At 35.2% G+C, this 15,825-nt stretch overlaps 3 protein-coding genes across 3 annotated transcripts; all 3 read left to right on the top strand.

The window, feature by feature from the left end:
• Positions 1 to 2,414: 2,414 nt before the first annotated feature.
• On the top strand, positions 2,415 to 5,080 carry GCK72_023396 (uncharacterized protein; the record flags this gene model as incomplete). Its single annotated transcript, XM_003106753.2, has 7 exons — positions 2,415 to 2,472; positions 2,815 to 3,096; positions 3,192 to 3,307; positions 3,558 to 3,817; positions 3,866 to 4,023; positions 4,109 to 4,421; positions 4,489 to 5,080. 7 exons carry the CDS (start codon positions 2,415 to 2,417, stop codon positions 5,078 to 5,080), a joined length of 1,779 nt encoding a protein of 592 aa, XP_003106801.2.
• Positions 5,081 to 9,946: 4,866 nt separating this feature from the next.
• On the top strand, positions 9,947 to 12,930 carry GCK72_023395 (uncharacterized protein; the record flags this gene model as incomplete). The annotated part of the gene is made up of 4 exons (XM_003106636.2): positions 9,947 to 10,081; positions 10,201 to 10,463; positions 11,939 to 12,253; positions 12,300 to 12,930. 4 exons carry the CDS (start codon positions 9,947 to 9,949, stop codon positions 12,928 to 12,930), a joined length of 1,344 nt encoding a protein of 447 aa, XP_003106684.2.
• Positions 12,931 to 12,953: 23 nt separating this feature from the next.
• On the top strand, positions 12,954 to 13,265 carry GCK72_023394 (uncharacterized protein; the record flags this gene model as incomplete). The annotated part of the gene is made up of 1 exon (XM_053735375.1): positions 12,954 to 13,265. The coding sequence occupies one exon, from the start codon at positions 12,954 to 12,956 to the stop codon at positions 13,263 to 13,265; it is 312 nt and encodes a 103-aa protein (XP_053578941.1).
• Positions 13,266 to 15,825: the final 2,560 nt, after the last annotated feature.

The raw sequence follows: 15,825 nt of genomic DNA, 5'->3' as shown, positions 1-15,825 counted from the left end.
CAAGTGAGAAAAGAAGAAGCGAACACGAAAATCAATCGGGAACAATTGAAATGGGATGCGCACTTGAATAAACAGGAAGGACTGGACTCGGAGGGATAATCAAAACAGGTGAACTGACCAAGAGGAAATAATAAGAGAAAGAGAGAGTAGCCGAGGGAAGAGACGCAGAGTGCGCAACACACAGAGACGGGACCATTATACCCGCGCGCACGGGCAAACGGGTGTCCTCGCAATCCGTTTGTAAGAAGGGGTCTTTGAAAGGGCCAAAGTGTTTGCACGTGTAATAGAGTGCAATAATATAACCGTGTTCTACAGACGATTGGAAAATGAGACAACTGTAAATGGGTAACAGACGACATAAGGAGAGGATTCAGAAAAAAACACATGCTAATCATTTTCACCATAGAAGGTGAGATTCGACATAATTTTCAACTATTTCTTCAAAAACTAAATCAGAAACAAATCTAGTTTTTTGATGGAGTTTACATTTAAAAATAGAATATGAACATCGCTTCACATGGATCTACTCGAATTTTTCTTTTATCTCAAAAATCAGGTAATCTGCAGACTGTATGATTCAATTCAAAAGTGTGGATTCCTAGTTTGTGGTTCGGAATTTTGATATGGAAATTGGAGTACTACTCCTTGGCTTGGGCATAAAAGTGGTATTTTCACACGAAAGGTTGTAAGAAGGAGATTGCCAAAAATATATTTCACCAGGGTGGAATCGAACCACCGTCTTCAGATTAAGCGTCCAAATGCACTACAATCGTTCCTCGTCTCCAACCAAAAGTATGATAGATACCTTTGGTTGGAGACGAGGAACGCATGGTTCCAGTGGAGGAAGAGCTTGACGAGTGGGAAGCCATGAAGGAGTAGAAGATTCCGGAGTGGCGGTGGAGGCGCAATAACTCTTCCATACTGATTAGATGTTTCTCGAGAGCTTCCGTTGACTTTGCCACGTAGTAAAGGTCGTCCCGGTGAGAAGGGGTAGTGCATGTCACTCGGTCAGTGGGGTAAGGTCTTTGAGGGTAACGAAAAGTTCACCGATGTAATCCTTTTAATTATACGTGAAGGTGTTTTTGAGTAAGACTGATCCAGTTGGGAAAATATAGATGGAAGATTATTTCCACGACAAACGGTACCTGTATTATAACGGCACCTCCTCTATACTCAGAATTCATGAATATGATTATCTCGGTTTTTTCTTGATCTTGATTAGAAGCAGCGTGATTTGTAACTTCTAGATCAGCAAAATTTCTCTCGTAGGCAGTTGAAAAATATAACGGCATGCCATTAAAATTCAGTATTTACGGTATGTAGAAATAAAACGTTTATTCAGCAAACTCAAAAAAAGTCTTCATATTTTTCCATCTCACTTAAACTAAAAATAACTACACATTGAACAGTTTTTAAAGATTTGTTCAACAGTCACTATAAACCTGGAAACTTTTTTTCTAAAAATTTATTTGACACCAACAAAATCATGAGCTTGGCAATCCACTGTAATAAATTTAACGATTCAAGGGATTATATTGTTAAATGTTTCAGATGGTAAAGACTGGAGACAAGTGCAAGTGCGCTTTATTGAGAAACACCGCAAAGAAGGATAATTCAAACTCAATGCACTGTGTCACATGTCCACGGAACGTTCTTTGAAATTGAGTATTAATCATTTTTCGTAATGAAGTCAGTTTTAAGTTATTATTCATGTGAGGTTGGATTGCAAATGCTTTTATTTTCTTGTCTTCTTTACATCTGGTCTACATTAATTGGGTGCTCTTTGTAATTGATTTTTTCTCAGGTCTCATGAGAGACTCCTCCTAATAGCTCGACGTATCTCTCTAGTCATCAACCCCTCCGTATTCTGCCATCTGCCTCCCAATCGTTGTTACGTATTCCTTACTGGCCTTTCGCGAACCACCAGAATTTCCTATTCTGAGTATTTTTATATGTTTTTCCTAAGTTTTGAATTTCGGTGTTTCGGTTGGTTGCATAGCTAGGAAACATTGTTCGTAGAAACTGTGAACATGCCAAACTTTGACACTGAAAAAATAGATTTGGCATCACTTCATTGTTCTATAATCTGAGTTCTTAAAAAACACAATTTTTGAAGTTATACCGTTTTTTTTCTTGATTGGATCATCTCAATTTGATCTGTGATATGGTTATATAGTCTAGTACGCTTTAGTGTGTTCTCATCCCACTAAAAACTGTGAGTTATTCTCACGTTGAATGTGATGCACATCTCTCCTCGCTCACGCTCAAACACCCTACACACACTGACCTTGCCATCTTCTTATTATTTGTATAATTGTTCTTCTTTTTGGCAGAAGACGTAATGATCTAGATTTCTAACAATTAATTACTGGTCCTAACTTCCACGTATTTAATTTCAGAAAAAACTCGTGAAAATGATAAGTACTCTTCAACAAATGAGTGGTAACGCAGTCCAAAAACGGATTCTTAAAAGTAAGTGCTAATTAAACTCTTTTGAAAAAATAAAACTAAGAACTAGAAGACGTTTGAAACAAAAACAGCTGTCCTTAATCAACAAAACGCCGTGTTAGCATATTCACATAGCTTAGGAAATAATTTATAAAACAAACGTAGTTTGTTGTAATCGACACACGCTCTTATTAGATGTTTGTTCTTTTTTTAAATGACGTTAGGTATTGATTCAGACAACTTGATATAAACCTTTCGAATTACTTCTAAATGTTAGTTTGGAAAAAAAACTGGAACCAGCTTTCAGAAATTTAAGAAGTTATTTGAATCATGCAAAACTTTAAAAAATACAATTATAACTTACAGATGATTTCCCGAGAAGAGATAATACCCCGAATTATCCTCTGAAATTACCATCGGACTTTGGAAATCTGATAACTAAATTTATGTTTCGTTGTAATAAAAATCGGCCAAACTTTAACGAGCTGGCTGACTATTTAAAAATAACGGATGCATACATCGATGCTGTTCGAAGTTTTGATATCGAACATTGCGAGTTCTTCTTCAAGCAGGAGCTCACTTGTCTCAAAATAACCTTTGTCCCATGGGAAAAATTAGCCGAAGAATGCAAGCAGCTGAAAATGAATAGTGAGTTTAAAATAGAGAGGAAATTCATAACGTCCATAACAAGTCTTCATCACTATTAATATCTGTTCGTATTCTACACTTTTTTGTTGTTTCAGGATTCGACCTGATCTTTGTCTTACGGAAACTTGTCAACTCTGGAGCTCGTCATACAATGCAAACGTTTTGTTTATCGGATACAAAAATCAACCTTGCAGGGGATTGGGCAAAATATGTAAGCGTTGTTTTCATGTTTTCATATAGGAATTTTAAAGAAAAATTGTTGTCGAGAAACCGATTCCTGAAATATAATACTTCACTTCGAAAAGTAAGGTTTTTCAACCCACATGTTTGGGATACTGTACAAAAAAAGTGCAAAATTTTGTTATATGTTCTCACGCCGTTCAAAAACCAAATTTCGTACCAACAAGGTGGTATTACATTAACAACAAAAGAATAGTTCATTAATGCATGAAATGTTTTAGCTTGGAAATTTCTTTCCACTTCTCACAACACTCGACTTGGCTTTCATCAAAATTAATCAATATGAATTTCAACAAATGTGCGCAGTTTTCAAGAATTTGAAACGGCTGTCGCTCAGAAGAAACGGAATAACAAGCGTCAATGGAGTTTCAAAACTCAAGCAGCTAGAAGTTTTAGACGTAAGCGAATGTGCATTCAGTCAAAAGGAAGACCTCAGCGATATATTCGACTTGGAACAATTGAATGTTTTAAAATTTACCGGGTAGTTCAAGTGTAGTTATTCCCGTAAAACCAATACATTTTCTTCCAGAGCCTACTATGATCTGAGAAACATTGAACTTTATGTGGATAATAATAGATCTGCTCCTAGGTTGGCTTATATAGATTTTTCATCAAACGCCATCACAAGAAATACTATTGAAAAGATTGTCAAAACTCATCCTCGCCTGCAAACATTTTTATTGATTGGTAAGTTTGTTGATTGTAAGAGTGATTCATCTAACCATCAGTATTTAAAACAATGTTTAAAGTTAATCCATCTGAATTATTTCAGGTTGTGTTATCGATGACATTGGAAACATAGAGGAAGTGTATAAACACATCAAGTTTTATTTGACAACGTCTTTGAGCCACTGTTTTGAATCTATAGATTTCTGTTGCTTCAAAAAAGAGATCGATTTCTCCGATATGGATGATAAGCTCAAAGATATTCTTGAAGACATAGACAATATGCTTCATTTTAAATATTATGAGCAATCTACTGAGAACATTGTCAAGAGTGTAGAGTATATCTGCAAGGCGAATTCGGTTGTTAAAACTTTGACAGCAAATAGGTTTTTAACCAATTGTTTCTACACCCTGTGCCTGTAAGTTATTTCCTATTTGAACATTTTCTCTAGAGTCAAACTGAACCGTAATGTAACCTGCTTGCAGAAAGCCAACTCGATGTCAACTATTCAATCATCATCAAAAACAAATGATTGTTCACGATCTTGTCGTAGCGCATGAACGTGCAATGAGATGTATTGAACCAGACGGAAAAGACATTTTATATCGAGTATGGTCCGTTCTCATACTAGAAGATGTTGTTGAAAGTAACTGCAAGTATCTCGGGCATGTTTGCCGTTGTGCTCGAGAAATCATCGCGAATGCTGAGCTGGATTTAAAGTGTCGTATATGCGCCATCACTGTTCTGGCCATATTTATTGATAAACTGAAACCGACTTTTTTCAAAATAGTCACCTCCGGAATATCTTTGGAGGAACACCTCTATCGTCTTTTAGAAGTCAGCAGTCTCACTCATCTCGAGTACACATATGTTTCCCTTCTCATCAGGAAACTCCATCAGCTCAATACATCTACATGTAATAAAGAAAAACGAAATATAGTCAAGAAGTATATGATTTGGATGGATGTATTTGAAGAATATCGCGACCTCACAATGGACTCTCTAATTGCAATTTTACCATCACTTGGAAAACGACCTCGAGTTTATTTCAGAGAGAAAGAGTATAATTTGCTCTAGTGGGTTTTTTTTTCTGTGTTATGATTTTTTAAATGTTTTATCATAACCCTTTTTGCAGCGAATGGTGTGCAACCGGAAATAAAATGACAAAGCATTCGGCTATTTCCTTGTTGGTTCACTTCTTCTTAATTAAGATGAATGCAAAAGGATTGTTCTTAAAAAGGAAAAGGATTCGACAGCTAATTGATGAGATTTGTAGAGTGATGATCAATCTTGATCCGGAACCATTTTCATTCGAAAATGCACTCACTAAATCAAATTCAGAGGTTGTGACGCAATTTATTCGTTGGGTAATGACTATTTTACCACGCAATCTCCAAAATCCAGGACCAAAATGACAAAAAAATTGAGTTTTTTGCAAAACTGTACTATTTTTTAATGCCTTCAAAACGTAAACGTAATCAATTTTCGAGAATTTTCTTGAGTGATTTTGCGTCGACATGCAAAAATGTAATTGCTACAAATACAAAACATTATTTATCCTTATCGTGATTTTTTTGACAATTTTCTTTTTTTCATGCTACATTACAATTGATCTCTGTTAACATTTTGATGATTTTTGATTTATTTTGACCCCAACTCAAACAGATTTTCTTTGAGAGTTTTCTTTGCTTAATAAGTTTCGTTAAACTTTGTTCTCTTATACTTTCAGTATAAATTCTTGATTTGTTTATTGTGTTCTAAAATTTCGTTTTTAATTTAATAACTTGTTTAAAGCTTCCCATTTTTGATACGAATGTATTTTACCATTGTATGATTGTCTCTGTTGCAATAAAGTACTGTTTTGTTGTTTTTACTGTTTGCAGTTCGCATCTTATATTTGTCAGTTATTATCTATATTTTTCCTAGTTCCTAGTCTTCTCTGTGAAGGTATTTCTCTCGTTTCCTTCCAAGTGAAGCGTGTGTCATTCTCACTCTTCCAGGTTGAGCTTTTTCATCCAGCAACTTCATGCTGAGCGAGTTTACAAATTGTTCAATGTTTTTTGAATATATAATCTGTACCTATGAAAACTCGGTTGACTTTTATTCAACCCTTGTAACATAATGAATGATGAAAAAATTGATAAACTCTATTCTTTCTCATAACCCCTCGCTCAAATTGAATGCGTGTTTTCGTATTCACTTCAAATTTAACAAAATGGAATCAACATGAAAATGTCTTCCGTCTTAAAAAGGGTGTTGCCCCAATGTTAAAAAAATGCAATTTTAAAACTATATTCGCTGTAGAAAAATAAAAATATTGAAATCACTCCAGGATTCCGGGTGGTCCCTACCTAGGCGTAGAACTCACTCATTTCTAAATGGTCCCCACCCAGACGGCCGGGTGGGGCCAAACTGGCTAATTAGCGAGGGGCATATATACTAGGGGTCCTCCGAGCGGCCGACGTCTCACGGGGAAATGCGCGGGAGAACAACAACAACAAAGGAGGGGAAAAGAGGAAAGGGTGAACTGTTGTACAAGGTGGTCCATCGATTTCTCTTGTGCTGCTTATTTCAGAGCTGTACTGGTTTTATTTGTATCTAAAAACGAGAATGATCATCTTTTATCAGGAAAGTGTAAACACAAAGTTATCTCACAGGAGTTGAACCACAGGAGTTGAATTTAAAAAAGTTAAAAATCTTTAATGTCATCTGCGTTGTTTTTTCACAAATTTTATTTTCAAACAAGGAATGATGGGATTTGCCTTTGTCTTTTTTCGCACCTGTTTCATGTTATCTAATAGATTTTTTTGCGACCCAAAGTTATTTTTTTGCGAACCCAAAGATTTTCACGTTCAACATTGAGAGAACAGTATGTACGATGAAAATGTAGACTGATAAATTCTAGATAAACTTGATGCTGGGGCAAAACTGAGAATTAGGAAATACGCGGAGATTAAGATTTTTTTTTTAATTCAGTCGATCCGGTCATCGGTCATTTGGTGTTGGAGGCGGAGCTACCCATCTTCGATCTTTGCCAGTGTTTCACACCGATTTTCGTTTCTTCTCATCACTTGACCAGTTTATCCTAACTTTTGTTTTGTTTCGAATATAAGGGTATCTTTCATTTTGGATCCATATGTCAACGCGGGAGGACTATGGTTTTACTTAGTTGGGCTCGAATTTTTGGGCATGACAAGGCATTTTTCTTTTGATCATCAATCAAGTATTTTTTCTTCAAATTAAAATTTGAATGCTTGAAAAGATAAAACTTCAAATGAATCAAAAAATTCTTTGTGAAATATATATTATTCAATCTTTTTCAACGTCTCCTGAAAAATTGGTGGACCCAAAAAGATCGCGGTTAGTTTGATCCGTCTCAATTATAGAGCAAGTTTTCTAACAGTTTTGCAAATTTCCTCAGCTTTATAGGAGTTGCTTTATGTAATTTTAAGCATGCAAGAAGTCAGTTACTCACATTTTTCAATATAATATAAGTTTTTCTCTTGTTAGTGCGTGAATGACCGAAAAAAAAGAAAAAGGAAAATAAGACACCCGACAGTTTGTCCTTAGCCTTTGCATTTTGAGAAATTGTTGTTAATAAATATCTAGTTGTTTTTGCCCTGAAACTGTGTCTATAATACAAATAAATGTATATGTATAAAACTCTTACTTGAAGTTTTTTGCAAGCTTCTTTTTTCCCTGATTTCTGCACCACTGTTTTAGAAAAACGCTAGCACAAAAGTTTTGGCTTGTTTGTAAAATCAAACATTTTTTTCAAAAACTGAATATTTTCTTCTTTCGTTGTATCGTCATTTAATAAAAAAGTAAGAATCATAGTGGATCCACACATGTTCAATTAATCAAAGCTCTCTTTGCTAAGAATTTCTCACAACTTTTTTGACTTCCTTTGCATTCAATTTTCTCTTTTTGAATAAAATAATCCTTTTCCTGTTTTCATAGAAAGCGTGTGATCAGATTCAACCCCGATTCACCAACACACTCTCTTTCCACTATTGGGACGTTATCTGTAGTCCTTGTCTACGTCTCTCATGCAAGCTCGCTCATCTCTTTGTAACCATGGTTCCTAAAACACATCGGCTCACAAAGCACTCACATCTTCCACTCATTGAGGATCGATTCCCTTTTCATACCTAAAATTCCTATTTGCTCCATACGTTCAAAAGAGCCGCTACGAATTCAGATAAGTTTTCTCTTGTTCATTCTCTTTTTTTTAGTTTAAAACTTTATCAAGCTGACATCCAATACTTCTTTCCGCTGTGGTTTCCTACCAAACATCCATTCCGATTCTAAACAAAAAAAGTGTCACAGTAACCAAACAATAAAAACATTTAATTAAATTAAACTCCTTTTTCAACTTTTTTTCCATGGTATGTTCTTTTCTAATAATCTATTCTATGTACGGACTCTCTTCTGAATTTCAAATTAAATGAAGTCCATCTAATATTTGTCTCTACGAATCTTTGTTATTATGTTGATTCATGCCCAAGAGTACATTTGTCAGAATTATGTCTCTCCATTTCTTCCAATTCAAAGTTTGTTGTTCTCTTTTTCTCCTGTTTAAAATTTATGCTTGAGTCATTCAAAATCAAAATCTATCCAATACTTAATAGGTTATTCCATATACTCTATATCTACTCTATTGTTTAATCCGTGTGAGATGATGCCTCGGCTCACAGTGTATTAAGCGTGTCTCTTCCCTACTCTCTTGACAAAAAACACGCGACGCCGCCGCTGCGCAACATGCTCGTGCCCTCTTTAGTCAGAAGAAGTGCACGGCCACTGTGGTGTAACTGAAACACGCGCCGCAACCGCTTCGCACCAAAATGAGAAACTACGTCTGCAAGAAGAGAGCGCCGCCAGAGTTCTATCTGAGTTTCAGCTCTTTCTTTTTGTTTGCTTCTTGTCGTCCATCGCCGTCGGGAAAAGAAGAAAAGACTCTTTACCCAAAAAAGAGAGCGTGAGGCAACCAGACAGAGCGTGGGAGAGTGGAGTTCTAGATGTGATCTTCCTATGCGCGGCGTGTCCTATGTGATGGTGAGAAAAATAAGATTGAAGACGCGAGTTGTCGTGGACCAGTATATGAAGATGTTGTGGTGCATGATTGACTATTATTCCATGATCCAAAGTTGTTGTTCTGTAATTTGAAAAAGGAAAAAACAAATTTAGAAGAAAAAAGAATCTATGCAGTCCATCGTTCTACATTTACTATGTTTTTATATACTCAAATAAAGCAAATTCATCTGAAAAACACATCAAAAACAATGGATAGAACATCTCCCATTTAATCAACAATCTTTCTATTCAGATCCTTCTCAAATCAGATGTGTCTTGGTGTCAAAAACTGAGGAAACTACGATGGGAAAACTGATCTATCTTATCGAAATCAAATTTCTGCCGACATCCCTGTATACTCATTAGTACTAATTATCCTTCTCTTTCCCTTTTTTCCCTAATTAGGTTTTTCTCGTTTCCTTCGATTTCTCATATTTCTTTGATTCATAAACCGCCAATTCTGATTTTTGTTTGTTTTGCTAAACAGTATTTCAAAATGGAAATTAATTTTCAGTTACCTGGGTTCAAAATGGCTTCGCTAACAGTTAAAACTGTAAAAAGGCCAAGAAGCCGACTTGAGATTACTGTTATCGAAAAGACAGACAAATTCCTCAGGAAAGGCAATATTAAATTTTGTCTAGGAAGTGAGTTCAATAATATTGAAACAAACACTTTATTTTAATTTTGTTTCACTGTGTTGTTGTGTACCGTACTAATCATGCGTTTTCTTGTACTAAACGGTGTCTATATTTGGAGCAAGTACTGGCATACATATGATGACAATTTTTAAACACATCATCAAACTGTGAATGCGGCATGAGTCTGTTTCAATACATGCGATTGTCAAATTTCTGTGAACCGCAAAAGTAGATGTTGTTTTCAGTTTCCACCGACGCAACTCCTGCTCTTGAAACTATTTTTAATCCATTTTATCAAGAAGATCCAGTCACAAAATTGCGTATAGAAAGAAACCAGTTCACTTTTCCAGTTGGATGGATTGCACCAGTAAGTTTCTCTTTAAGTTCTGAACATTTATTGCACTTTTGCTTCAAAGCATTGTACTAGTCAAGTTTTGTGTATTTATTTTTATTACTGTATCATCGCTCCTAATCAAAAGTTTTCAGATTGCACGTCAAGCCCCACATTTGGTTTACTTGTATATTCCTTCATGCCACCTGGGAAATACTGATTTTCAAACAATATGCAATTCTTTTCCAAACCTCGAAGAGCTAATCATCACAAATACAGGACTCAAAAGTATCGCAGGAATCCAAAAACTCAAACATTTAGAAGTTTTGGATTTGAGAGAGAACGACGTTTCTGAATCGAAGTCACTGAAGGAACTTTCAAGTCTCGAATCGTTGAGAGAACTGATTGCTGATTTTGAGTGAGTCGAAAAGAAAGTGATGTCTTCTGTTTGCATGCACTTAACTTTAGCTGGGTAGCAAGCGGAACTGTTTGAAAAACTATTCTATTGGGCTTAGCCATGTCTACATTATTTTTTGAGATTTGGAATTCTAGTCTCTTTTTAAACTGTAAACTTTATGCTATTCAAGTTTTTATGATAGTTTTCAAGGTTTACTTTGTTATCGGCGCATTCGCTAGCATTCGTTACTGTGGCAAGCTCAGTATCCCTTTCATATATGATTGGGTTATCTAGCGGGGGTTGAGCAAGTTAGAACACAGTGAGTTTCTGAGTGGGTATTTTTCGTTTATCAGTTTCCTCTGGATCACTCTTCTTTTTAAGTAATCCATTGTGAACGCATCATACAAAAAACTTAATTTTGAATTTACAACTGCATGCAGCAGATTCATTTTGAGGTTTTAGCCAGCGCAAAAGATGATAGCATTTGAAAGTTTAGCGTCCCAACAAGAACTGATCTGGTGGCCGGCAATTATTTATTTGTTTATTTTATATACGCACTCGAGGTACGTGAAAAATGAGTTCGAATGAGTTTAATATTTCCGTGACCGGTATCCTATAACCTTGACCTTCCTTCATGCACAATATTTTCTTTTCTTATTTCTTGCATTGAAAAATGTTTCGAATGAGAGAAGCAGACACCATACCCGATAGATGCCAAGCGTAACAGTACAGACAAAAAATTGTACTTCAATTCTCGGAACTTCAACCAATGTCGACTTTTTGCTGCCTTAATCTTCTTTTTGCAAATCCTCCTAGAATTTTTTTCACTCTTCATCGTACGTTTTCTATTTTCCTGTAGCTTCCTTTGCGCTGATTCCCATTTTTCTTTTTGTGACCTTATCCGACGCTTGATATTCCGCTTATCTTCTCTTACAGCTTCTTTTCTTTCCCAATCCTCAACTAATGTTGTCTTGACGATCCGACGTATCTCTTGCTTGAAAAAGTCTACCAACACTTGCCTGATATTCTCGATGGAACTGTTATAATCATCAGAGCTCTCGACCATTTTGACGACCTCAGCTTCTTACTTCGTTTTAAACATGATAACCTCGTGAAAAATCCCTTGTGAAATATCCTCGTGAAATTATGAGTTTTCAGTTGACAGAAAATATATGTGATTCTCGAAATTCAATAGAAAGCGATGTCAGAACATGAACCTCGCTTCCCATGTTTCGCCCAAACCACGCACAAGTCAGAGCCTGCGTTTACGTAAAATTGATGGGAGATGTGCACTTTGTGCTACTTAGAGACCACATCCAAGAATGAACATAACTTAGATATAGGTTAATTTTATGATATCATTCAAGTCATTGATTGCCATGCTGAAGTTGAGTTCTTTTTGGTACACTAAGCTCGAATCGAATAGGCACCAATAATTCAGTTTTTCTGTTACTTACAGCAAGTGTGGAATAAATAGATCTCAGAATATATTTCAGCAAAAATCATAGCAACCAATACTTCAATGTTGACAATTTGCTGAAATCAAATGAAAAATTGCGACTTCTTGGAGCAGATGTATTGAAGGAATACTTTGAAGCTCTGCAACTCGAAAAAATAAAAGGAAACTGGCCGGTATTCTATAATATGTTGAAAACGGTGAGAAACATGATGCACACCGGTGGCGGCCCCGAACAGTTCATACTTGACACTCGAAGAAAGTATCTGGTCTGGTTGACAGAATTCATGTTGTTGGATGAGCTCACGGAAGAAGGAGCTTTCATTTGCTTGCAAACACTAGTTTTTTTGACACAGTAAGCGGATGTTTCTTAAGATTTCTCATTGAGTTAATGTTTTCAGGAAGGGACGTCTGACCAGAGACTTTGATGAGAGTGTACCGGAACTGGTCCTCAAGGCAGTTTTGCATATAGACAACATATTTGATTTAAACAAGAAAGGTGACCAATTAATGTGGAACATTCTCCAGGATGACGCATTTTGCAATCTCGAATCGGAACTCGAAGACGAACTGGTCGATGCTACCATTCAAACTATGATGGAACTGGAAACAACAGATCGTATTTTCTTGTGCTGCCAGAAGATTTTAAACGACAGATTGTGTTATATGAAACCTGAACAGTTTTCGGAAATTTGCAAAAATATCAAATTTAGAAAACGCTACTTGTTTTTAATTTGCACTGGCTATTTTTTTTTTTCGAAGGGAGCCCGTCGTGAACTGGATCAATGTTTCCGTTTTTTGATGGCTATGGCACAAAACCCAGTTGAAGAGCATTTGAAAGTCAGCTCCTATTTCGTTAGGATTTTTTCTCAACTTCTGCATGCACTAACAGGATTTGTTCGAATGGAAGTTCTGGTATTGCATTGGTTCAATGAACTGGCATTCTCACTGAACAAAGAAGTCTTTGATCAATACGTTCTTACCGTCCATATCAAACCGATACTGCGAGTTCACAATAAAAATGTTGTATAAAATTTATTTTAAACGATTTCAGAATGCGCATGTGTGATAAATCTTCGAAATGCTATCGAGAAGCAACTGAATTATTCATCACTTTGTTTTTCCACACTAAGAAATGGTCTCCATTCAATTATCTCATTAACGACGCCGCCAGGAGACAACTGACCTATTATACAATGGCAATGCTTGCTCTAGTTGAGAGTCGAAGTGCTACATATGAAAATGGTAAATATGTGAAATCGATCATAATGAAAGCAAAAGAAGGAAAACTAAACACATGGATCGAATTGGCCAAATTCTTTGAATCATCATTTCTCCTTCTCATTTCGTTTGCCAATGAAACCTGAACCAAAAGAAAATGGTCGTAAAAGAATTTGTAATTTAGAACTTTCAATAATTTTATATTGATCCTACATGCGTTCTTGTCGTTTTTCAGATGTTTTGAAGCATTTTAACAGTTAGTTACAATAGCGTTAGTTCATACCAGTGTTTTTATATATTTATATAAGCAAACGCATATATTATTTTGTTGCTGGTTATTGCATGAAATCAGTAAAATAACTACTCTGTGTTTCCTCGTTTCTTGTTTTCACATTCTGCTTATCCTCAAGCACTCTTTTCAAAAAATCTACCTGAAACATACTGACTATAACTCTGATGATATTTTTCTAAAACACTAAAAGACTTTTTCAATTATTTCAATACACATCCTCACATTTTTGCGACTAAAACTGAAACAACAAAAGAAGTGTTCAATTTAAGAATTTCAAGATTCACTATCAAGGTTTGAGTTAAATTTTGTTTTCACCTACCACATACTATGGAATATATGATCTGTCTATTTTTCTAAAACAAAGCTTCAATCAAATCCTTTTCTTACTTTTCTGTTTTGTTATATCATTCTTTCATTTTTCATCTTTGTTTTTAGCAACTTACAAACCCATTTTCAGTTGTTTCTTTAGTGGGTGTTCATAGACTAAGATCTCGCGCTTCTTTACATTCTGGTTACTGTCTTCCTATTTTCATACTTTTCGGTCTTTTGTGACATATTTCTTTTAATTTAATTTCTTGTCCTTAAAAATATCTCGGCATTTTCCCGTCCCTTTCTCTTCATATCTTTCTGAGAATGAGCAATTAATAAATCAATACAACTCTCCTTGTCTATTTTTCCTGTCTCCATAATGTATTTCATAAATATATTAACACTCAATAAATTATTTATTTTGCAGAATACTTTGTAATTTTATCGAATTTGCAGATGTGCCGTTTGATATCAAAATTTTTTGGTTTTGTTGTATTATGTACATCTTCTTTTCCAAAAAATAATTATCAGCACATAACAACATTTGGCCATAAACTTTCAATATTGGGGGAAACTCGCTCAAACATAGATACGTTACATGGCGTTATTCTATCAAGCAACAACTAAAATAAAATGTCGAACATCAGAAGACGATTGTGAACAAGGATCGCGGACAAGAACTCACTGCGTGGATCATATCTGTCTGCTTATTATATAACAATTATTTGAAACGGTTTATTTCAATATTTTCATCGTGAATTTTACCTCCATTCTTCATTTGAATATATTGCGATGTCAATTTTTTCCATTTCTAATAAATGTTAATCCATACAAAACCAGCTATATATATATATATATAGTTATTGAGCAATATCGCAACAGACAGATTGTATTAATGTAAGTATAATGAAATGCTGTTTTTAATGAAGAGAAATACTACAATGAATTACTATAAATCTTCAACAAAATCATCAAAAAATGATCAAATTACTTCAGAATAAAAGACGGGAAAAGATTTCTTTTAGAATCACTGTAAAATCATTAACCATTTTGATTAAAAGCATCGTTTCACTGAAGAAACAAAAATCGTGAATACTCGGCTGCTTCTGACTCCTTCATTTTTCTACCCTGTTTTCTCTTGTCCCTTCATTATTTCTAGTCAGGCTGAAACTGTTCCAAATAAATAATTTACACTAATAAAAAATAAAAAATGCAATGAACAACTGTTGAAAATTATTGTACTGCAAGAGCTAATAAGAAGCAGTTATGATGTTAAAAGACAACAGTGAAACGTATTCGGAGTCCATTGTACTCATATTTTGATTTATCAACAAAAAAAAGAGAGAGACCGGATTGGTTAACCATAGAATTATTCTTGAATAGACACTCATTGTGCTTCTCTTACAGAAGAGGAATCAGAATTGGTTCACGGAAAGGAAGCTTCAGCAGCGTCTTCAGACTCTACGTACTCCGCACAAACACAATGACAAATATCCAGCTAAAATATAAGAAACTATATTTCAAACATACTGAAATCATTGATTTTCTTTGATTATTTCAAAGAAAGTCCCATTTCTATGTTTTATCATGTTCGTGTTCACGTAAATCTTTGATCATTAATTCTCACAACTGTACAGTTCTGACGTAGCTTGTTTTTTTTTCAAATGAAATAGATATATGTTCTCATTTCCCGTCTGGAGAAAACAGAAGTTTGATGCTAATGAAGAATGGCTTGACTCATATAACTGAAAAAACAAAGTTAGAACCTTTTTTGTGACACTGAGATTTATTTTAAGTTGTTGTACATTTATCTTGTTGAAATCGTGACAAATAAAGATATTTCGAGGTGGTCCAGGTTTGCAGTTAATGAAGCAAGAAACAATGTAACCCGTTTTTTGTGTATTTTGGGGGTTAATCATGCTTGGAATCTATTCTCACGTGGGTTGCTGAGAAAAAAACCGTAAAAAATCGGGGGAATCCCTTACAACGTCTCATGTTTCAAATAAGTCACCAGAAACCATCGGGACCATGTCTGTCTACCTCCAAACTTTTCATCCACCTTCTTTCTATCGAGTTGCTTTGGTTGGTACGCGTAGATTCAGCAG

Source organism: Caenorhabditis remanei, chromosome X, assembly GCF_010183535.1.
Source record: "Caenorhabditis remanei strain PX506 chromosome X, whole genome shotgun sequence".
NCBI classification, from domain to species: domain Eukaryota; kingdom Metazoa; phylum Nematoda; class Chromadorea; order Rhabditida; family Rhabditidae; genus Caenorhabditis; species Caenorhabditis remanei.
The sequence above is the reverse complement of the archived record's forward strand: the minus strand, read 5'-3'. Positions and strand labels throughout refer to the sequence as shown.